This window comes from Drosophila bipectinata, chromosome 4, assembly GCF_030179905.1.
Source record: "Drosophila bipectinata strain 14024-0381.07 chromosome 4, DbipHiC1v2, whole genome shotgun sequence".
Taxonomy (NCBI): domain Eukaryota; kingdom Metazoa; phylum Arthropoda; class Insecta; order Diptera; family Drosophilidae; genus Drosophila; species Drosophila bipectinata.
The window spans coordinates 1,516,843-1,540,317 of record NC_091740.1 but is presented as its reverse complement, the minus strand read 5'-3'; the positions used below and the strand labels follow the sequence as shown (position 1 = coordinate 1,540,317).

General features: G+C 42.9%; 1 protein-coding gene and 1 long non-coding RNA gene across 2 annotated transcripts; one reads left to right on the top strand and one right to left on the bottom strand.

The window, feature by feature from the left end:
- LOC138926856 (uncharacterized) lies at window positions 1–21,654 on the top strand. Its single transcript, XR_011443527.1, has 5 exons — window positions 1–65; window positions 11,232–11,557; window positions 14,675–14,999; window positions 18,122–18,446; window positions 21,571–21,654. It is a non-coding gene; the product is annotated as an uncharacterized lncRNA (long non-coding RNA).
- Window positions 20,239–23,197, bottom strand: LOC138926855 (uncharacterized). Its single transcript, XM_070282439.1, has 2 exons — window positions 22,315–23,197; window positions 20,239–22,251 (listed from the first exon to the last, which is right to left on the bottom strand). Exons 1-2 carry the CDS (start codon window positions 22,442–22,444, stop codon window positions 22,070–22,072), a joined length of 312 nt encoding a protein of 103 aa, XP_070138540.1. The 5' UTR covers window positions 22,445–23,197; the 3' UTR covers window positions 20,239–22,069.
- Between the last annotated feature and the right edge of the window lie 278 nt (window positions 23,198–23,475).

Below are 23,475 nucleotides of genomic sequence, written 5' to 3'. Positions count from 1 at the left end.
ATAAAATAGTCGAATAGTTTCGACTATTTCGACAATTTTCTTAAAGGCTTCATTATATTTGACAGGTGAGAGAACAATATCATAATTCAGTACTAATCTCTTTGATTCCCTTATAAAGCGGAACATTTACTCGCAGCAGTTTTGGGTGAGAGGAAAGTCCTTCTATCACTTCCAATATATATGAGGTAGATACGATTGCGGTTAATTGATTGCGGCCGTCGCTGTTCCATAGATATAACCTAATCGCGTATGCATAAGGATTTGCAAACGGTGGCCATCATTTGGTCTATTTGGCTCATGACCGTCTCCATCATGCGCTCAAACATAGATTCCATCCTAACAAATAGGACGTCCATTGGATTACTTGGAAGACTGGGATCGGGATTGGGGTTGGAGTCAGACTGTGGTGCTCCGTTTTTGGCTGTGCTGGCATAGCTGATGTTAGGATTAATTTGGCGATTTTGACGATGCACACTTTACGCACTATCTCCACACTTTACGTATCTGTACTCCAGATGGCAGTACCGATCGTGTGGCCGAAGCCCTGGCAGCAATGGCATTGGGGCACATCGTCGAATTTTATTGCTGGCTAAACCATAACCACCGTGCTGCATAGCCGCTTGACTTGAAAGGCCTCCTTGTTCCTTTTGGCTGGCTCGAGGCTAATAAAAAAAATGTTTAGTGGCTTCTTCGTACCTTTTCGCGTGGGATTGTGTATATCCCTGACTTTGTGTCCATGGCGGCTAAAACACTCCTTAATATCCTCCGGGCCGTGGAAAAGTGGAGGCCTTTAACGACGATCCGATCGCGCTCGTCTCGGGGCTGGAATGTGTGGAATCGATGGTTATTTTCGCTCAGGAACTTTTTCAGTGTTGAGTAAGTATCCTTCTAGGTCACTTCAAGATCCACACCTAAGATGCGGGAAATGTCTTTGGAGAGGCCCTTGATACCGTTTTTTCCGCAGATCGCTTGGTCTTCTTGTCATCTTTGTTCTGCATACCGTCAACCTCCATGTCGGTGTCACGATCTTCATCGTCTTAATCAGATAGAATTTCATACTAGTTGTTTTCAATATTAGCCTTAGATGGAGCTCTGGCTGCTTCGCTGTTGGTTGGTTCGTCTTCCATGATGAGTTTTTTAGCAGACTTTCACTTCATTTCTCCATGCTCGGAGTCGCTGGAATCGTCATCTAGAAAATTAGAATAGGCCTTCTTTATGGAAAGCGGCTCAGTTTTGATGGAACTGGGGGGTCTTGTCAGCCCATTGTGTTGGTTTTGCCCGAGATTGGCCGCAAGATTATGTAAATAAGAGTGGTTTAATATTTGTTTGGTGTTTGAAAAATTTTTTTAATTTTGTTCCTTTTTTTTAACAAACAATGAAACGATACGTTAGGTTCAAAACCTATTTGATGATTGAATCGTTTAGACGTTTGTCTTACTGGCCATATTCCATATGTCCATATGGGCCATATGGTGGCTTTGTAAATAAGGGTTTCGAAGAAGTTCGCAGCTTTGATTTTCTTCCCATTAGCCAATAAAACGCCTTGAGCCTCATGTTGCTTCCAAGTAAGCCTCCTGTCGAGTCCAGGAAAATTCTCTATAAAAAACGATAAAAAGACATAAGCTTGCATTTTGATCCATTAAGTATTAAATCGTTAGCTGAACACCATTTTTGAAAGTCATCAAGGTGAGATGGATTTGTACTGAAGACAAAGCTTTACATCATCTGCATACATAAGAACTAGAGAGTTCGTTAAAGCAGGTGGCAACTCATTTATAAAAAGAGTAAATAACAACGGGCCAAGATGACTTCCTTGGACTCCAAATGTAGCACGGACCAGACGGGAATGTTTGTTTTTAAATAAGACTCCTTGTGTCCTTCCATCTAATTAGCTGGAGATCCACGTTAAGAGGTCTGTAGAAAATCCCAGTATATTCAATTTACTCAGCAAAAGTGAGTGATTGACTGAATTAAATGCTTTGCGAAAGATATGTAAATTACATCGGTTTAATATCCCTTACGAAAGCCATCTATGACAAAGGATGTCAACTCCAATAAGTTCGTGGTGGTGGACGCTTAATAAAGCCGTGCATTTTTCAAAATACTTTGGAATTGCCGACCATTTAGAGATGCCTCTGTAGTTGGCAGCCTCAGACTTTTTCTCTTTTTTATGTAGGGGAATTATAAATGATTCCTTCCACTTAAGGGGAAAAATCGAGGTTTCCAAAGATAAGTTGAAAAGTCTAAGTAGAGGTTTGCACAGAGCCCTGGAACAGTATTTTAGCACACAGCCTGGTACTCCATCGGGGCCTGGCGAATAAATGGGTTTGACCCTTAAAAGACCAGATAATAAGTTGTTCTCAGAAAAAGACGGACAGAAAATAAGATTTGCTGCTTGAATGTTATATGCGTAAGGCTGATCAGTCAATTTTGGAGGAGAATAAGTTGTTTGAAAAAATTCTGCGAATAGATCGGCAATGGCCTGATCAGAAGTCGCAGAGGAATTTTCAAACGTAAGCAGGGGTGAAAAAGATACGTGTTTACGCTTAGTGTTTACAAAATTATAAAACTGCTTTGGATCCTGAGTAAATTGTATCCGGCAGCGGTCAATATAATTCCTATAACATTCAGCGTTATGCACGGTAAAATTCGACCGAGCTAGTAGGTATCTTGAGAAATCAACACTACTGCAGGTTTTTTTATATTTAAGTAAAAGCTTATTTTTTTTATTTTTTAAGTTAGCGAGGCACCTTGTAAACCAAGGAGGATTTGTTGAAGCGGACGGATATTTCCAAGGCACACATGAGTCAAAAAATTTATTTAAAGTAAAATAAAATTTTTCTAAAGTGACATTAAGATCAGTGCACGCCAGAATATCAGACCAGTCAAATGTATCAATAAGGCTATTAAGTTTCTGAAAATCAGCTTTACGGAAACAGCGAATCTTATTTACCACGCTCGGAGACAACTGATCGATACCAGGAGTGGTTTCGATTGAGACCTCCAGTGTGGGGTGATATGGATGCTCTGGGGATGAAAGGGGAAAAGCTCTTACGCACTATCTCCACACTTTACGTATCTGTACTCCAGATGGCAGTACCGATCGTGTGGCCGAAGCACTGGCAGCAATGGCAATGGGGCACATCGTCGAATTTTATTGCTGGCTCAACCATAACCACCGTGCTGCATAGCCGCTTGACTTGAAAGGCCTCCTTGTTGCTTTTGGCTGGCTCGAGGCTAATAAAAAAAATGTTTAGTGGCTTCTTCGTACCTTTTCGCGTGGGATTGTGTATATCCCTGACTTTGTGTCCATGGCGGCTAAAACACTCCTTAATATCCTCCGGGCCGTGGAAAGTGGAGGCCTTCAACGACGATCCGATCGCGCTCGTCTCGGGGCTGGAATGTGTGGAATCGATGGTTATTTTCGCTCAGGAACTTTTTCAGTGTTGAGTAAGTATCCTTCTAGGTCACTTCAACATCCACACCTAAGATGCGGGAAATGTCTTTGGAGAGGCCGTTGATACCGTTTTTTCCGCAGATCGCTTGGTCTTCTTGTCATCTTTGTTCTGCATACCGTCATCCTCCATGTCGGTGTCATGATCTTCATCGTCTTAATCAGATAGAATTTCATACTAGTTGTTTTCAATATTAGCCTTAGATGGAGCTCTGGCTGCTTCGCTGTTGGTTGGTTCGTCTTCCATGATGAGTTTTTTAGCAGACTTTCACTTCATTTCTCCATGCTCGGAGTCGCTGGAATCGTCATCTAGAAAATTAGAATAGGCCTTCTTTATGCAAAGCGGCTCAGTTTTGATGGAACTGGGGGGTCTTGCCAGCCCATTGTGTTGGTTTTGCCCGAGATTGGCCGCAAGATTATGTAAATAAGAGTGGTTTAATATTTGTTTGGTGTTTGAAAAATTTTTTTAATTTTGTTCCTTTTTTTTAACAAACAATGAAACGATACGTTAGGTTCAAAACCTATTTGATGATTGAATCGTTTAGACGTTTGTCTTACTGGCCATATTCCATATGTCCATATGGGCCATATGGTGGCTTTGTAAATAAGGGTTTCGAAGAAGTTCGCAGCTTTGATTTTCTTCCCATTAGCCAATAAAACGCCTTGAGCCTCATGTTGCACTGCTTTCTCCTCTTAGTTAGATATGGCTTCCAAGTAAGCCTCCTGTCGAGTGTGAAAGCTAGTTATTACGGGTTTTTACCTGCGGGAAGAGGGAGCTGTTGAGACGGGCCGGTGGGCAGTTTCCGGGTCAAAGAGAAAAGGTTGTGGCAGTGTATTTGGCTTTGTTAACCTTAATATTGCATCTTCTCTGCCAACCGCTGAGCAGGTACAGCTGCTCTCACATGACAACAGCTGTGGAAAAATTTTTTTTATGAGCTTGATACTTGGAGGTGGCAAGTATCCGTTTTAATGAAATTGCACTTATACCATCATCGCCCGTGGCCTTGTTGTTGTTCAACATGGAAATCTGAGCGGCTGTCCCCTCTTTTGTTACAGGTTCAATTGGGACGGCATCTCGTGCTGGCTCTGCTAAGAGTCGGACTGTTTCGGCTACCTCTTTTGACGAGCAGCGGTCGTACGTAGTAAACATAGAAGCCCAGTCTGGTACCGTTGGCCTACCCGCTTAGTCGTTCATTTCAAGATGCCCAGGGCCCGTCGCTGGCTTCACCCCAAAGTTCTCGATTTTGTAGTAAAGTGGACTCGATTGTCGTCTCACTGTTTCATGGTCCACCGTACTTTAGTAGTCGATTCACACCCTCTAGGTGTTTATGAGCGTCACAGACGATCCCTCGTCGAGCAGTGCATATGTGTTCACCTCCCTCGTTCTTCCCGTACAGCGTCACGGTGCGGCATTTCCTGGCCCCTCTGGTTCTCATTTTCCATGTGCCCTGCGCTTCTCAGGCTTATTGCATGGGACATGGAAATGTTACTCATTATTGGATCCGCTGTGTCGCCAGTTTGCTTATATTTTTGGAAAATGTTTTGATGTCAAACTGTTCCTTTGGCTAATCTACACCTACGAATCAATAAGCTTTTTAGTCTGGAGTTATAGACTTTTTAGTCTGCTTGCCTACTGAATCGATAGTATAGCCGTAGGTTTGTTGTTGTTTTGCCCAATCGTATAAGTATGCAAGAAAAATTGGCTAAGAATCCATGCTTTTAAAGTCCGGAAAGTCAATTTAAGTCCGATGTGAAAGTAACAGGACAAAATATATGATCTTTTGTTTTTTGGGTCGATGTTCGAATGTTGTTGAGATGTAACTTTCTAAAAATGTAATTATCATAATAATTTTTTTTTTTTTTTTTTTATTTTAACGTTGCTTTTATTTCTTGAATCTTCTCTTTGCGAGACTAACAAGAGGTGTATCAAATCTTATATTTTTAACTTAACTAACAGTCATATTGACTGATACGGAGTTAGACGGCCCTAAAAATCGATTGCTGGGTTGGGAGGTCGTTGCGTCTAAGGCGGGATACGCTAGAAACCCGAGTCAATCCCCGAGCGAGAAAATTTGGGTGCGAAGACAGTTTTTCTTTGTATGACTCTTTTTGCTTCTGGATTTCGTCTTTCACTGCGAGGATGCCCAGATCCCGGTGGATGTTTTCGTTGCGAACATACCAAGGTGCCCCTGTGATAGTTCTCAGGATTTTTGATTGTGCGCGCTGTATGATGTCTATGTTGCTGCTGCTCGCGTTCCCCCACAGCTGGGAGCCATACGTCCAGATTGGCTTTAGGACTGAATTGTACAGTAGTAACTTGTAGTCTAGGCACAGTGGCGATCGTGAGTTTATGATCCAGTGGAGGCTGCTGGCTTTCAGTTTTAGATGCATCTTTTTGCATTCGATGTGCTTACGCCAGGTAAGTCGTCTATCAAGGTGAACGCCAAGGTACGTTACGTCGTTAGCTTGAGGGATCTGCATACCGTTTAGTAAAAGCGGAGGGCATGTTTGTCTATTAAGAGTAAACGTTATATGTTTACACTTTTGTTCGTTTATTTTAATGCGCCAGTCGGACAGCCACCTTTCCACTATTGTGAGATGATTAGCCAGTTGGGTTGTTGCCTGCGTTGGGCATCTGGAGCGACTAAGAATAGCGGTATCATCGGCGAACGTTGACGTTGTTAGTTGTGCGCTCGTAGGAATATCCGCAGTATACAAAACATATAGACACGGCCCGAGTGCGCTTCCCTGTGGAACTCCAGCTTCGATGGTGTAGTCGCCCGAAGTAGCTGCGTTGCATCTCACTGAGAATACCCTATTGAAGAGGTATGATTCCAGTAGCTTGTGGGTGTATGTTGGCAAATACGTTTTAATTTTGTGCATGAGTCCGATGAGCCAAACTCGGTCGAAAGCTTGAGATACGTCGAGGAAAATAGCGCTGCAGTATTCTCGTTGTTCGAAGGCTGAGCGTATTTCGGATGTTAATCTGTTCACTTGTTCGATGGTTCCATGGTATCTTCGAAAGCCAAATTGGTGTGCCGGGATGATATTGCAAGCTTCCAGATGTGGTATTATGCGAGTTAACAAGCATTTTTCAAACAGTTTAGACAAACAAGATAGAAGGCTTATTGGTCTGTATGATGACGGAATTGTGTGGTCTTTTCCAGGCTTCGGTATCATTATAATAATGGATTTCTTCCACTTTTTTGGGAAATAGCCAAGATTAATGATTCCATTAAATAGTTTGCAGACGACCTCTATAGCGCATTTTGGAAGTTCGATCAGCATCTTTGGGGTCAATAGGTCACCACCGGGAGCCTTTTTTGGTTTTAGCCCTCTTATGACTTTTTCGATTTCGTTCGGCCGGAATGGAGGTGCGGCTGGCTGAGGGGAGGACTCTGGCTGAATTACTGGCAGGAGGAATGAATTTGAGGCTGGGTTTGGCTGGAAGACACTTTGGAGATGTGTGGCGAATGTTTCAGCTCGGTCTTCGTTGCTGCGAGCCCAGCATCCCGAAGAGTTTCTTATCGGGGTGGTCGTTTCAATTGGGGCACTAAGATTTGGGTGGGCCCTCCACAGGGGGTACTTTGTGCTTGTTGGCGAGAGATTCTGGATGTACCTCAGCTGTGCATTTTCTTCCTGTTGGTGAAGAGCCTGGTCGAGTGATCGGGTTGCTTCCTTAAGGCGTTGTTTTGAAGCTGGTGATCTGCTGTTTTGCCAATCACGACGCGTGCGCCTCTTTTCTCGCACGAGCTGTTCGATTTGCTGATTAGATTTGAAGTGTTTGTTTCGGTCTACTTCTTTCCTATGAGGAGTAGAGATTTTAGCTGCCGCAACGAGTACTTCTTCCAGGGCGCTCGTAGTGTAGTCGATGTCAGATTCCATGTTAAAATCCGGGGCGAGTTCTATGTGGGCACTCACGTACTTTTTGTATTTTAGCCAGTTTGTTTTTGTCGTCGTCAGACTGAAGGGGTGTTCGGTTATTTCTGGGCTTTGAAGAAGCGTTAGAAGCACAGGCGAGTGGTCTGATGATAAGTCCGAGACTGCTTTGGCACTTATTAGATTGCGAGGTATGTTTTTTGTCACTGCAAAATCAATAAGGTCTGGGAGCTTTCGTGAGTCTGTTGGCCAGTATGTGGGACTTCCAGGGGAAACGTAGTCCAGTTTATTTTTCACATTTATAATTGCATTGTACAATTGTCTTCCTTTGGGAGTCACTAGACGTGATCCCCAGTGCGTATGTTTGGCGTTGTAGTCTCCTGCGGCTATAAATCGATCCCCAAGTGAATTGTAGAAGTCCATAAATTGTCCTTCCGAGATTGAGAAGCGAGGAGGGCAGTAAACGGCAGCAATTGAAAGGATTCCGTTGCTTGACTGAATTTGTATCGATGTGGCCTGCAAGAAGTTTGTTGCAAACCTTTTGTGAAAATGGTGTTTAATTCGTTCTCTGATTAGAACTCCAGTTCCGCCGTGGGCTTTCCCATCTGGATGATCTGTGCGGTAGATTGTGTAGCCTCTTATATGAAAGTTGTATTTGCTTGTAAGATGCGTTTCCACCAGTAGCATAACGTCAATATGGTTTTCGGTCAAGAATTGTGACAATTCTAGTTTATGCCGTGAGACACCATTGGCGTTCCACATTGATATTCGTAGCGCCTGCATAGATTATTTGGACTGTTGTGCTACGAGCAGCTGTATCACCATGTTCTGGTTTTGAACAAGCGTTTGCATGGTCGTTTTCATGAATGACATAAGCTCCATCATACTTTGTTGGAGGGTAAGCATCATAGTTTCCGTTTTGCTGTGTGGCTGTTCTGGGGCCTGTTAAGCGCTTTGAGAGTTAGGCTGAATTGGAATTTCCCTTCCAGATCGTAGAGCATCGGCATAGGAGAAGCCGTTGGTGGTGTTTAGTGGACCGAATGAGGATCTCGCAGCTTTGGCGAAGAAGACGTCTGGCGTGGTTTTTGACGAAACGTACGCATTCTGTGGATTTTGGTTGCGCGTTGCGGTCGCTTGACGCATGCGACTCTTTAACTCCTTGTACACAATACATCCTCTATAGTTTGCCGTATGGCTGCCTCCGCAGTTTCCACATTTCTTCACGGTACTGTCCTTGTTTGTAGTGCAGCAAGCAGACTTGTGGGCGTCCCCGCAGACTACACAGACAGCCCGAAGTGTGCAGTAAGACCTTGTGTGTCCATACTCTTGACAATTAGTGCATTGCACTGGACCGTTACGTTTATGTGGCTCTTCAACAGTGATTTTCCGATGCAAAAGATATTGCAGGTTGTAGATTGGGTGGACTTCGTTCTTCTTCAGCGACCTGCTTTCAGGCTCGAGCTCGACCTTGAAGAGGGGTTGTGGCTTTTTATCTTTATTTAGAATGTTAATAACATTCTTGGCGGCGAAGCCCTTTTCTTTAAGGGCGGTTTTTATTTCCTCGGCGGTAACATCAGGTTCTATTCCCTTTACTACCACTTGTAGGCCCTTACTGCTTTTCAGCTGGTACGTGTAATAGTTTTTCTGTACAGTGTCCAGATATTTTGACACTATTCGGAAGTGCTCTTCAGTCTTGGTTTGCACCTTTGTTTCATGGATGTTCCCTTTGATAAGCGGAACAACATGAAAGTTTTCACCGTTCCCGATCAACGACGCAATTTTGTTGACCAGGGCACTCGAGCTTTTTTCCCTAATATAGATTGGAGGGGGCTTGGGTTTTTTTGCGGTGTCTTGGGCTGGTTGGTTTTCCTCAGCCTCCGCCAGTAGGGCAAATCTGTTAGTAGTGGATCTGTCTGGTTTATTATCGTTATTCAGGACACGGTTAATTTTTGTTTTGTTGCCTGCCGGATTACTCTGCGGGCTAAGCTTGCGCTTAATTTGGATGTAGCGATCCATTCCAGTCTGTGTGGCCGTTGCCGCTTTGGCACTTTCCGAGGTTGTTGTTATACCCTTGCAGAGGGTATTATAATTTTGGTCAAAAGTGTGCAACGCAGTGAAGGAGACATCTCCGACCCTATAAAGTGTATATATTCTTGATCAGGATCACCTCCTGAGTTGATATGAGCATGTCCGTCTGTCCGTCTGTCTGTCTGTCCGTTTCTACGCGAACTAGTCTCTCAGTTTTAAAGCTATCGTCTTGAAACTTTGCACACACCCTTCTTTCCTTTGCACGCAGTATATAAGTCGGAACGGCCCGGATCGGCCGACTATATCCTATAGCTGCCATATAACTGATTGATCGGAAATGGTATAATTTTGGTGTTTTTAGAGTTAGAGAGTTCAAATTTGACATGAGAGCTATTTTTGGCAAAACATTACGTCATGCCAAATTTCATAAAGATCGGCCGACTATATCTTATAGCTGCCATATAACTGAACGATCGGAAATGACCCAACTTTCGTGTTTTTGTAGATAGAAAGCTGGAATTTAATACAGATTCTATTTTTGGTCAGTTGATCCAACCTACCAAATTTCATTAGGATCGGCTGACTATATCCCATAGCTGCCATATAACTGAACGATCGGAAATGGTATTTGGTAGAAATATCAACTTTCGTATTTTTGAAGATAGAAGTTTGGGACTTTTTTTAGATTTTGTATTGTAATAAATTGGATTATATATTCCTATTCCCATAAGGATTGGCCTACTATATCCGATGTTTGCGATTATCCGGTTTTAACTGCAAGGGTATATAAACTTCGGCTCCGCCCGAAGTTAGCTTTCCTTTCTTGTTTTTGTACTCGCTGTAGTCGTTGACGTCGTGGTACTTTGAGTTGCAGGGGTTTTCGCTGTTGTTGCAGAAGTTGTAGCGCTGCTTGTTGTTGGTGCGAAAATTGTTTCCGATATTGGAGGGGGGGTTTTACACTGCGAACTCCATGACGCGGGAGTCGGAGTGAGCAGAGCGGGTGAGCAAGACCGTGCCCTTTGGGTTTCAGCGGTCAGTAAAGCCGGGTTGCTTTTAAGCGCCGATTTTTCCACTTCGGTATCGCGGGTTGAAAAGTAAGAGTAGAAGCCGTTTCTTTGGTTCACTGAACTTCTACGCTCGTTCTTTTGGTCGTTGCTCAATGAGCTCATTGCGTGGTACGTATTTTTTTTTTTTTCAACAATGCACTAGTTTTGGTTTAGCACATTACAACTGTTATAAAAAAAAAAGCTTGTCTGTCGCTTTTAATAAATTGTATTTCAGTGTCTTTTCGCTTATATTAGCGAAAATATAAGCGAAGTGAAGTTTTCCCGGAGCTCGGACAAAGCACGTCCGCTCAGTTCGGTAGTTCGATTACTTTTATTTTAATTATCATAATAATTAAAATAAAATAAAATAAAATCATCATAGTGCTTTTTGTGGTCCTCTACGAACTGAGGCCAAGCTAAGACAATATTCTTATTGTTTTTTTTAGGATTATATATTTTGAAAAAAAAAATTTTAATTAATTAATTAAATTAATTAAATATTGTCGGGTCAGGTAGCAGCACGGCGTTTAATGTTAATGTTTAAATTATGTTTATGTAATATTTAGTGTAATGTTTATTTATGAGACTTAAGTTTGTACAAAAGCTTAGTTGATCGCAAGCCGACTCTCTCTCGGCCGCTCGACTCAACGGGCTTTCTATAGAGAGTTTCAGCTCGGCAATGTCTAGTTCGGGCCGCCCTCTCAATTTTCGAGAGCGATAGTGCCCGGAGGGCACTTCGTTCCTTTTAGTGTGTTCTTTGTTCTTTTTAAGTGCTTAAATTGGCTATATGTAGATTACATTACATAATTACTATATGTCAACAGGTAATCGTCGCGGATGAAAGGCGTGAGTAAGCCGTAAACTGTAAACTTTCGAAGTCAACTGTAGCGACACAGAACTCCCCGATTACCCCGTAGGGTTCTCCGATTTCAGGCCTAAGGGGCTCCAACAAATAGATGATTACCCTTGCCTTTCGAAACCGGAATCGAGCCCTGGTACTTGATAGTCCAAGCAAAGGAAAAGATAGACGATTCCCAGGGCGGAATCCGTAATAGTTGCTCGCGGATAAGGATACGTGGACCCACATAAAATAGTCGAATAGTTTCGACTATTTCGACAATTTTCTTAAAGGCTTCATTATATTTGACAGGTGAGGGAACAATATCAGAATTCAGTACTAATCTCTTTGATTTCCTTATAAAGCGGAACATTTACTCGCAGCAGTTTTGGGTGAGAGGAAAGTCCTTCTATCACTTCCAATATATATGAGGTAGATACGATTGCGGTTAATTGATTGCGGCCGTCGCTGTTCCATAGATATAACCTAATCGCGTATGCATAAGGATTTGCAAACGGTGGCCATCATTTGGTCTATTTGGCTCATGACCGTCTCCATCATGCGCTCAAACATAGATTCCATCCTAACCAATAGGACGTCCATTGGATTACTTGGAAGACTGGGATCGGGATTGGGGTTGGAGTCAGACTGTGGTGCTCCGTTTTTGGGTGTGCTGGCATAGCTGATGTTAGGATTAATTTGGCGATTTTGACGATGCACACTTTACGCACTATCTCCACACTTTACGTATCTGTACTCCAGATGGCAGTACCGATCGTGTGGCCGAAGCCCTGGCAGCAATGGCATTGGGGCACATCGTCGAATTTTATTGCTGGCTAAACCATAACCACCGTGCTGCATAGCCGCTTGACTTGAAAGGCCTCCTTGTTGCTTTTGGCTGGCTCGAGGCTAATAAAAAAAATGTTTAGTGGCTTCTTCGTACCTTTTCGCGTGGGATTGTGTATATCCCTGACTTTGTGTCCATGGCGGCTAAAACACTCCTTAATATCCTCCGGGCCGTGGAAAGTGGAGGCCTTTAACGACGATCCGATCGCGCTCGTCTCGGGGCTGGAATGTGTGGAATCGATGGTTATTTTCGCTCAGGAACTTTTTCAGTGTTGAGTAAGTATCCTTCTAGGTCACTTCAAGATCCACACCTAAGATGCGGGAAATGTCTTTGGAGAGGCCCTTGATACCGTTTTTTCCGCAGATCGCTTGGTCTTCTTGTCATCTTTGTTCTGCATACCGTCAACCTCCATGTCGGTGTCATGATCTTCATCGTCTTAATCAGATAGAATTTCATACTAGTTGTTTTCAATATTAGCCTTAGATGGAGCTCTGGCTGCTTCGCTGTTGGTTGGTTCGTCTTCCATGATGAGTTTTTTAGCAGACTTCCACTTTATTTCTCCATGCTCGGAGTCACTGGAATCGTCATCTAGAAAATTAGAATAGGCCTTCTTTATGGAAAGCGGCTCAGTTTTGATGGAACTGGGGGGTCTTGTCAGCCCATTGTGTTGGTTTTGCCCGAGATTGGCCGCAAGATTATGTAAATAAGAGTGGTTTAATATTTGTTTGGTGTTTGAAAAATTTTTTTAATTTTGTTCCTTTTTTTTAACAAACAATGAAACGATACGTTAGGTTCAAACCTATTAGACGTTTGTTTTACTGGCCATATTCCATATGTCCATATGGGCCATATGGTGGCTTTGTAAATAAGGGTTTCGAAGAAGTTCGCAGCTTTGATTTTCTTCCCATTAGCCAATAAAACGCCTTGAGCCTCATGTTGCACTGCTTTCTCCTCTTAGTTAGATATGGCTTCCAAGTATGCCTCCTGTCGAGTGTGAAAGCTAGTTATTACGGGTTTTTACCTGCGGGAAGAGGGAGCTGTTGAGACGGGCCGGTGGGCAGTTTCCGGGTCAAAGAGAAAAGGTTGTGGCAGTGTATTTGGCTTTGTTAACCTTAATATTGCATCTTCTCTGCCAACCGCTGAGCAGGTACAGCTGCTCTCACATGACAGCAGCTGTGGAAAAATTTTTTTTATGAGCTTGATACTTGGAGGTGGCAAGTATCGTTTTAATGAAATTGCACTTATACCATCATCGCCCGTGGCCTTGTTGTTGTTCAACATGGAAATCTGAGCGGCTGTCCCCTCTTTTGTTACAGGTTCAATTGGGACGGCATCTCGTGCTGGCTCTGCTAAGAGTCGGACTGTTTCGGCTACCTCTTTTGACGAGCAGCGGTCGTACGTAGTAAACATAGAAGCCCAGTCTGGTACCGTTGGCCTACCCGCTTAGTCGTTCATTTCAAGATGCCCAGGGCCCGTCGCTGGCTTCACCCCAAAGTTCTCGATTTTGTAGTAAAGTGGACTCGATTGTCGTCTCACTGTTTCATGGTCCACCGTACTTTAGTAGTCGATTCACACCCTCTAGGTGTTTATGAGCGTCACAGACGATCCCTCGTCGAGCAGTGCATATGTGTTCACCTCCCTCGTTCTTCCCGTACAGCGTCACGGTGCGGCATTTCCTGGCCCCTTTGGTTTTCATTTTCCATGTGCCCTGCGCTTCTCAGGCTTATTGCATGGGACATGGAAATGTTACTCATTATTGGATCCGCTGTGTCGCCAGTTTGCTTATATTTTTGGAAAATGTTTTGATGTCAAACTGTTCCTTTGGCTAATCTACACCTACGAATCAATAAGCTTTTTAGTCTGGAGTTATAGACTTTTTAGTCTGCTTGCCTACTGAATCGATAGTATAGCCGTAGGTTTGTTGTTGTTTTGCCCAATCGTATAAGTATGCAAGAAAAATTGGCTAAGAATCCATGCTCTTAAAGTCCGGAAAGTCAATTTAAGTCCGATGTGAAAGTAACAGGAGAAAATATATGATCTTTTGTTTTTTGGGTCGATGTTCGAATGTTGTTGAAATGTAACTTTCTAAAAATGTAATTATCATAATAATTAAAATAAAATAAAATAAAATCATCATAGTGCTTTTTGTGGTCCTCTACGAACTGAGGCCAAGCTAAGACAATATTCTTATTGTTTTTTTTAGGATTATATATTTTGAAAAAAAAAAATTTTAATTAATTAATTAAATTAATTAAATATTGTCGGGTCAGGTAGCAGCACGGCGTTTAATGTTAATGTTTAAATTATGTTTATGTAATATTTAGTGTAATGTTTATTTATGAGACTTAAGTTTGTACAAAAGCTTAGTTGATCGCAAGCCGACTCTCTCTCGGCCGCTCGACTCAACGGGCTTTCTATAGAGAGTTTCAGCTCGGCAATGTCTAGTTCGGGCCGCCCTCTCAATTTTCGAGAGCGATAGTGCCCGGAGGGCCCTTCGTTCCTTTTAGTGTGTTCTTTGTTCTTTTTAAGTGCTTAAATTGGCTATATGTAGATTACATTACATAATTACTATATGTCAACAGGTAATCGTCGCGGATGAAAGGCGTGAGTAAGCCGTAAACTGTAAACTTTCGAAGTCAACTGTAGCGACACAGAACTCCCCGATTACCCGTAAGGTTCTCCGATTTCAGGCCTAAGGGGCTCCAACAAATAGATGATTACCCTTGCCTTTCGAAACCGGAATCGAGCCCTGGTACTTGATAGTCCAAGCAAAGGAAAAGATAGACGATTCCCAGGGCGGAATCCGTAATAGTTGCTCGCGGATAAGGATACGTGGACCCACATAAAATAGTCGAATAGTTTCGACTATTTCGACAATTTTCTTAAAGGCTTCATTATATTTGACAGGTGAGGGAACAATATCAGAATTCAGTACTAATCTCTTTGATTTCCTTATAAAGCGGAACATTTACTCGCAGCAGTGTTGGGTGAGAGGAAAGTCCTTCTATCACTTCCAATATATATGAGGTAGATACGATTGCGGTTACGATTGCGGTAATTGCGGCCGTCGCTGTTCCATAGATATAACCTAATCGCGTATGCATAAGGATTTGCAAACGGTGGCCATCATTTGGTCTATTTGGCTCATGACCGTCTCCATCATGCGCTCAAACATAGATTCCATCCTAACCAATAGGACGTCCATTGGATTACTTGGAAGACTGGGATCGGGATTGGGGTTGGAGTCAGACTGTGGTGCTCCGTTTTTGGCTGTGCTGGCATAGCTGATGTTAGGATTAATTTGGCGATTTTGACGATGCACACTTTACGCACTATCTCCACACTTTACGTATCTGTACTCCAGATGGCAGTACCGATCGTGTGGCCGAAGCCCTGGCAGCAATGGCATTGGGGCACATCGTCGAATTTTATTGCTGGCTAAACCATAACCACCGTGCTGCATAGCCGCTTGACTTGAAAGGCCTCCTTGTTCCTTTTGGCTGGCTCGAGGCTAATAAAAAAAATGTTTAGTGGCTTCTTCGTACCTTTTCGCGTGGGATTGTGTATATCCCTGACTTTGTGTCCATGGCGGCTAAAACACTCCTTAATATCCTCCGGGCCGTGGAAAAGTGGAGGCCTTTAACGACGATCCGATCGCGCTCGTCTCGGGGCTGGAATGTGTGGAATCGATGGTTATTTTCGCTCAGGAACTTTTTCAGTGTTGAGTAAGTATCCTTCTAGGTCACTTCAAGATCCACACCTAAGATGCGGGAAATGTCTTTGGAGAGGCCCTTGATACCGTTTTTTCCGCAGATCGCTTGGTCTTCTTGTCATCTTTGTTCTGCATACCGTCAACCTCCATGTCGGTGTCATGATCTTCATCGTCTTAATCAGATAGAATTTCATACTAGTTGTTTTCAATATTAGCCTTAGATGGAGCTCTGGCTGCTTCGCTGTTGGTTGGTTCGTCTTCCATGATGAGTTTTTTAGCAGACTTCCACTTTATTTCTCCATGCTCGGAGTCACTGGAATCGTCATCTAGAAAATTAGAATAGGCCTTCTTTATGGAAAGCGGCTCAGTTTTGATGGAACTGGGGGGTCTTGTCAGCCCATTGTGTTGGTTTTGCCCGAGATTGGCCGCAAGATTATGTAAATAAGAGTGGTTTAATATTTGTTTGGTGTTTGAAAAATTTTTTTAATTTTGTTCCTTTTTTTTAACAAACAATGAAACGATACGTTAGGTTCAAACCTATTAGACGTTTGTCTTACTGGCCATATTCCATATGTCCATATGGGCCATATGGTGGCTTTGTAAATAAGGGTTTCGAAGAAGTTCGCAGCTTTGATTTTCTTCCCATTAGCCAATAAAACGTGAGCCTCATGTTGCACTGCTTTCTCCTCTTAGTTAGATATGGCTTCCAAGTAAGCCTCCTGTCGAGTGTGAAAGCTAGTTATTACGGGTTTTTACCTGCGGGAAGAGGGAGCTGTTGAGACGGGCCGGTGGGCAGTTTCCGGGTCAAAGAGAAAAGGTTGTGGCAGTGTATTTGGCTTTGTTAACCTTAATATTGCATCTTCTCTGCCAACCGCTGAGCAGGTACAGCTGCTCTCACATGACAGCAGCTGTGGAAAAATTTTTTTTATGAGCTTGATACTTGGAGGTGGCAAGTATCGTTTTAATGAAATTGCACTTATACCATCATCGCCCGTGGCCTTGTTGTTGTTCAACATGGAAATCTGAGCGGCTGTCCCCTCTTTTGTTACAGGTTCAATTGGGACGGCATCTCGTGCTGGCTCTGCTAAGAGTCGGACTGTTTCGGCTACCTCTTTTGACGAGCAGCGGTCGTACGTAGTAAACATAGAAGCCCAGTCTGGTACCGTTGGCCTACCCGCTTAGTCGTTCATTTCAAGATGCCCAGGGCCCGTCGCTGGCTTCACCCCAAAGTTCTCGATTTTGTAGTAAAGTGGACTCGATTGTCGTCTCACTGTTTCATGGTCCACCGTACTTTAGTAGTCGATTCACACCCTCTAGGTATTTATGAGCGTCACAGACGATCCCTCGTCGAGCAGTGCATATGTGTTCACCTCCCTCGTTCTTCCCGTACAGCGTCACGGTGCGGCATTTCCTGGCCCCTCTGGTTCTCATTTTCCATGTGCCCTGCGCTTCTCAGGCTTATTGCATGGGACATGGAAATGTTACTCATTATTGGATCCGCTGTGTCGCCAGTTTGCTTATATTTTTGGAAAATGTTTAGATGTCAAACTGTTCCTTTGGCTAATCTACACCTACAAATCAATAAGCTTTTTAGTCTGGAGTTATAGACTTTTTAGTCTGCTTGCCTACTGAATCGATAGTATAGCCGTAGGTTTGTTGTTGTTTTGCCCAATCGTATAAGTATGCAAGAAAAATTGGCTAAGAATCCATGCTCTTAAAGTCCGGAAAGTCAATTTAAGTCCGATGTGAAAGTAACAGGAGAAAATATATGATCTTTTGTTTTTTGGGTCGATGTTCGAATGTTGTTGAGATGTAACTTTCTAAAAATGTAATTATCATAATAATTAAAATAAAATAAAATAAAATCATCATAGTGCTTTTTGTGGTCCTCTACGAACTGAGGCCAAGCTAAGACAATATTCTTATTGTTTTTTTTAGGATTATATATTTTGAAAAAAAAAAATTTTAATTAATTAATTAAATTAATTAAATATTGTCGGGTCAGGTAGCAGCACGGCGTTTAATGTTAATGTTTAAATTATGTTTATGTAATATTTAGTGTAATGTTTATTTATGAGACTTAAGTTTGTACAAAAGCTTAGTTGATCGCAAGCCGACTCTCTCTCGGCCGCTCGACTCAACGGGCTTTCTATAGAGAGTTTCAGCTCGGCAATGTCTAGTTCGGGCCGCCCTCTCAATTTTCGAGAGCGATAGTGCCCGGAGGGCCCTTCGTTCCTTTTAGTGTGTTCTTTGTTCTTTTTAAGTGCTTAAATTGGCTATATGTAGATTACATTACATAATTACTATATGTCAACAGGTAATCGTCGCGGATGAAAGGCGTGAGTAAGCCGTAAACTGTAAACTTTCGAAGTCAACTGTAGCGACACAGAACTCCCCGATTACCCGTAAGGTTCTCCGATTTCAGGCCTAAGGGGCTCCAACAAATAGATGATTACCCTTGCCTTTCGAAACCGGAATCGAGCCCTGGTACTTGATAGTCCAAGCAAAGGAAAAGATAGACGATTCCCAGGGCGGAATCCGTAATAGTTGCTCGCGGATAAGGATACGTGGACCCACATAAAATAGTCGAATAGTTTCGACTATTTCGACAATTTTCTTAAAGGCTTCATTATATTTGACAGGTGAGGGAACAATATCAGAATTCAGTACTAATCTTTTTGATTTCCTTATAAAGCGGAACATTTACTCGCAGCAGTGTTGGGTGAGAGGAAAGTCCTTCTATCACTTCCAATATATATGAGGTAGATACGATTGCGGTTACGATTGCGGTAATTGCGGCCGTCGCTGTTCCATAGATATAACCTAATCGCGTATGCATAAGGATTTGCAAACGGTGGCCATCATTTGGTCTATTTGGCTCATGACCGTCTCCATCATGCGCTCAAACATAGATTCCATCCTAACCAATAGGACGTCCATTGGATTACTTGGAAGACTGGGATCGGGATTGGGGTTGGAGTCAGACTGTGGTGCTCCGTTTTTGGCTGTGCTGGCATAGCTGATGTTAGGATTAATTTGGCGATTTTGACGATGCACACTTTACGCACTATCTCCACACTTTACGTATCTGTACTCCAGATGGCAGTACCGATCGTGTGGCCGAAGCCCTGGCAGCAATGGCATTGGGGCACATCGTCGAATTTTATTGCTGGCTAAACCATAACCACCGTGCTGCATAGCCGCTTGACTTGAAAGGCCTCCTTGTTCCTTTTGGCTGGCTCGAGGCTAATAAAAAAAATGTTTAGTGGCTTCTTCGTACCTTTTCGCGTGGGATTGTGTATATCCCTGACTTTGTGTCCATGGCGGCTAAAACACTCCTTAATATCCTCCGGGCCGTGGAAAAGTGGAGGCCTTTAACGACGATCCGATCGCGCTCGTCTCGGGGCTGGAATGTGTGGAATCGATGGTTATTTTCGCTCAGGAACTTTTTCAGTGTTGAGTAAGTATCCTTCTAGGTCACTTCAAGATCCACACCTAAGATGCGGGAAATGTCTTTGGAGAGGCCCTTGATACCGTTTTTTCCGCAGATCGCTTGGTCTTCTTGTCATCTTTGTTCTGCATACCGTCAACCTCCATGTCGGTGTCATGATCTTCATCGTCTTAATCAGATAGAATTTCATACTAGTTGTTTTCAATATTAGCCTTAGATGGAGCTCTGGCTGCTTCGCTGTTGGTTGGTTCGTCTTCCATGATGAGTTTTTTAGCAGACTTCCACTTTATTTCTCCATGCTCGGAGTCACTGGAATCGTCATCTAGAAAATTAGAATAGGCCTTCTTTATGGAAAGCGGCTCAGTTTTGATGGAACTGGGGGGTCTTGTCAGCCCATTGTGTTGGTTTTGCCCGAGATTGGCCGCAAGATTATGTAAATAAGAGTGGTTTAATATTTGTTTGGTGTTTGAAAAATTTTTTTAATTTTGTTCCTTTTTTTTAACAAACAATGAAACGATACGTTAGGTTCAAACCTATTAGACGTTTGTCTTACTGGCCATATTCCATATGTCCATATGGGCCATATGGTGGCTTTGTAAATAAGGGTTTCGAAGAAGTTCGCAGCTTTGATTTTCTTCCCATTAGCCAATAAAACGCCTTGAGCCTCATGTTGCACTGCTTTCTCCTCTTAGTTAGATATGGCTTCCAAGTAAGCCTCCTGTCGAGTGTGAAAGCTAGTTATTACGGGTTTTTACCTGCGGGAAGAGGGAGCTGTTGAGACGGGCCGGTGGGCAGTTTCCGGGTCAAAGAGAAAAGGTTGTGGCAGTGTATTTGGCTTTGTTAACCTTAATATTGCATCTTCTCTGCCAACCGCTGAGCAGGTACAGCTGCTCTCACATGACAGCAGCTGTGGAAAAATTTTTTTTATGAGCTTGATACTTGGAGGTGGCAAGTATCGTTTTAATGAAATTGCACTTATACCATCATCGCCCGTGGCCTTGTTGTTGTTCAACATGGAAATCTGAGCGGCTGTCCCCTCTTTTGTTACAGGTTCAATTGGGACGGCATCTCGTGCTGGCTCTGCTAAGAGTCGGACTGTTTCGGCTACCTCTTTTGACGAGCAGCGGTCGTACGTAGTAAACATAGAAGCCCAGTCTGGTACCGTTGGCCTACCCGCTTAGTCGTTCATTTCAAGATGCCCAGGGCCCGTCGCTGGCTTCACCCCAAAGTTCTCGATTTTGTAGTAAAGTGGACTCGATTGTCGTCTCACTGTTTCATGGTCCACCGTACTTTAGTAGTCGATTCACACCCTCTAGGTGTTTATGAGCGTCACAGACGATCCCTCGTCGAGCAGTGCATATGTGTTCACCTCCCTCGTTCTTCCCGTACAGCGTCACGGTGCGGCATTTCCTGGCCCCTCTGGTTCTCATTTTCCATGTGCCCTGCGCTTCTCAGGCTTATTGCATGGGACATGGAAATGTTACTCATTATTGGATCCGCTGTGTCGCCAGTTTGCTTATATTTTTGGAAAATGTTTTGATGTCAAACTGTTCCTTTGGCTAATCTACACCTACGAATCAATAAGCTTTTTAGTCTGGAGTTATAGACTTTTTAGTCTGCTTGCCTACTGAATCGATAGTATAGCCGTAGGTTTGTTGTTGTTTTGCCCAATCGTATAAGTATGCAAGAAAAATTGGCTAAGAATCCATGCTCTTAAAGTCCGGAAAGTCAATTTAAGTCCGATGTGAAAGTAACAGGAGAAAATATATGATCTTTTGTTTTTTGGGTCGATGTTCGAATGTTGTTGAGATGTAACTTTCTAAAAATGTAATTATCATAATAATTAAAATAAAATAAAATAAAATCATCATAGTGCTTTTTGTGGTCCTCTACGAACTGAGGCCAAGCTAAGACAATATTCTTATTGTTTTTTTTAGGATTATATATTTTGAAAAAAAAAATTTTAATTAATTAATTAAATTAATTAAATATTGTCGGGTCAGGTAGCAGCACGGCGTTTAATGTTAATGTTTAAATTATGTTTATGTAATATTTAGTGTAATGTTTATTTATGAGACTTAAGTTTGTACAAAAGCTTAGTTGATCGCAAGCCGACTCTCTCTCGGCCGCTCGACTCAACGGGCTTTCTATAGAGAGTTTCAGCTCGGCTATGTCTAGTTCGGGCCGCCCTCTCAATTTTCGAGAGCGATAGTGCCCGGAGGGCCCTTCGTTCCTTTTAGTGTGTTCTTTGTTCTTTTTAAGTGCTTAAATTGGCTATATGTAGATTACATTACATAATTACTATATGTCAACAGGTAATCGTCGCGGATGAAAGGCGTGAGTAAGCCGTAAACTGTAAACTTTCGAAGTCAACTGTAGCGACACAGAACTCCCCGATTACCCGTAAGGTTCTCCGATTTCATGCCTAAGGGGCTCCAACAAATAGATGATTACCCTTGCTTTTCGAAACCGGAATCGAGCCCTGGTACTTGATAGTCCAAGCAAAGGAAAAGATAGACGATTCCCAGGGCGGAATCCGTAATAGTTGCTCGCGGATAAGGATACGTGGACCCACATAAAATAGTCGAATAGTTTCGACTATTTCGACAATTTTCTTAAAGGCTTCATTATATTTGACAGGTGAGGGAACAATATCAGAATTCAGTACTAATCTCTTTGATTTCCCTATAAAGCGGAACATTTACTCGCAGCAGTTTTGGGTGAGAGGAAAGTCCTTCTATCACTTCCAATATATATGAGGTAGATACGATTGCGGTTAATTGATTGCGGCCGTCGCTGTTCCATAGATATAACCTAATCGCGTATGCATAAGGATTTGCAAACGGTGGCCATCATTTGGTCTATTTGGCTCATGACCGTCTCCATCATGCGCTCAAACATAGATTCCATCCTAACCAATAGGACGTCCATTGGATTACTTGGAAGACTGGGATCGGGATTGGGGTTGGAGTCAGACTGTGGTGCTCCGTTTTTGGCTGTGCTGGCATAGCTGATGTTAGGATTAATTTGGCGATTTTGACGATGCACACTTTACGCACTATCTCCACACTTTACGTATCTGTACTCCAGATGGCAGTACCGATCGTGTGGCCGAAGCCCTGGCAGCAATGGCATTGGGGCACATCGTCGAATTTTATTGCTGGCTAAACCATAACCACCGTGCTGCATAGCCGCTTGACTTGAAAGGCCTCCTTGTTCCTTTTGGCTGGCTCGAGGCTAATAAAAAAAATGTTTAGTGGCTTCTTCGTACCTTTTCGCGTGGGATTGTGTATATCCCTGACTTTGTGTCCATGGCGGCTAAAACACTCCTTAATATCCTCCGGGCCGTGGAAAAGTGGAGGCCTTTAACGACGATCCGATCGCGCTCGTCTCGGGGCTGGAATGTGTGGAATCGATGGTTATTTTCGCTCAGGAACTTTTTCAGTGTTGAGTAAGTATCCTTCTAGGTCACTTCAAGATCCACACCTAAGATGCGGGAAATGTCTTTGGAGAGGCCCTTGATACCGTTTTTTCCGCAGATCGCTTGGTCTTCTTGTCATCTTTGTTCTGCATACCGTCAACCTCCATGTCGGTGTCATGATCTTCATCGTCTTAATCAGATAGAATTTCATACTAGTTGTTTTCAATATTAGCCTTAGATGGAGCTCTGGCTGCTTCGCTGTTGGTTGGTTCGTCTTCCATGATGAGTTTTTTAGCAGACTTCCACTTTATTTCTCCATGCTCGGAGTCACTGGAATCGTCATCTAGAAAATTAGAATAGGCCTTCTTTATGGAAAGCGGCTCAGTTTTGATGGAACTGGGGGGTCTTGTCAGCCCATTGTGTTGGTTTTGCCCGAGATTGGCCGCAAGATTATGTAAATAAGAGTGGTTTAATATTTGTTTGGTGTTTGAAAAATTTTTTTAATTTTGTTCCTTTTTTTTAACAAACAATAAAACGATACGTTAGGTTCAAAACCTATTTGATGATTGAATCGTTTAGACGTTTGTCTTACTGGCCATATTCCATATGTCCATATGGGCCATATGGTGGCTTTGTAAATAAGGGTTTCGAAGAAGTTCGCAGCTTTGATTTTCTTCCCATTAGCCAATAAAACGCCTTGAGACTCATGTTGCACTGCTTTCTCCTCTTAGTTAGATATGGCTTCCAAGTAAGCCTCCTGTCGAGTCCAGGAAAATTCTCTATAAAAAACGATAAAAAG

What these genes read in the sequence shown, in the direction of transcription:
- LOC138926855 (XM_070282439.1), bottom strand. Translation starts at nt 22,444, where the DNA reads ATGCAGCACGGTGGTTATGGTTTAGCCAGCAATAAAATTCGACGATGT. An exon ending in ATACGTAAAGTGTGGAGATA is followed by an intron (nt 22,252 to 22,314) that starts GTGCGTAAAGTG and finishes ATGCCAGCACAG; the next exon opens with CCAAAAACGGAGCACCACAG.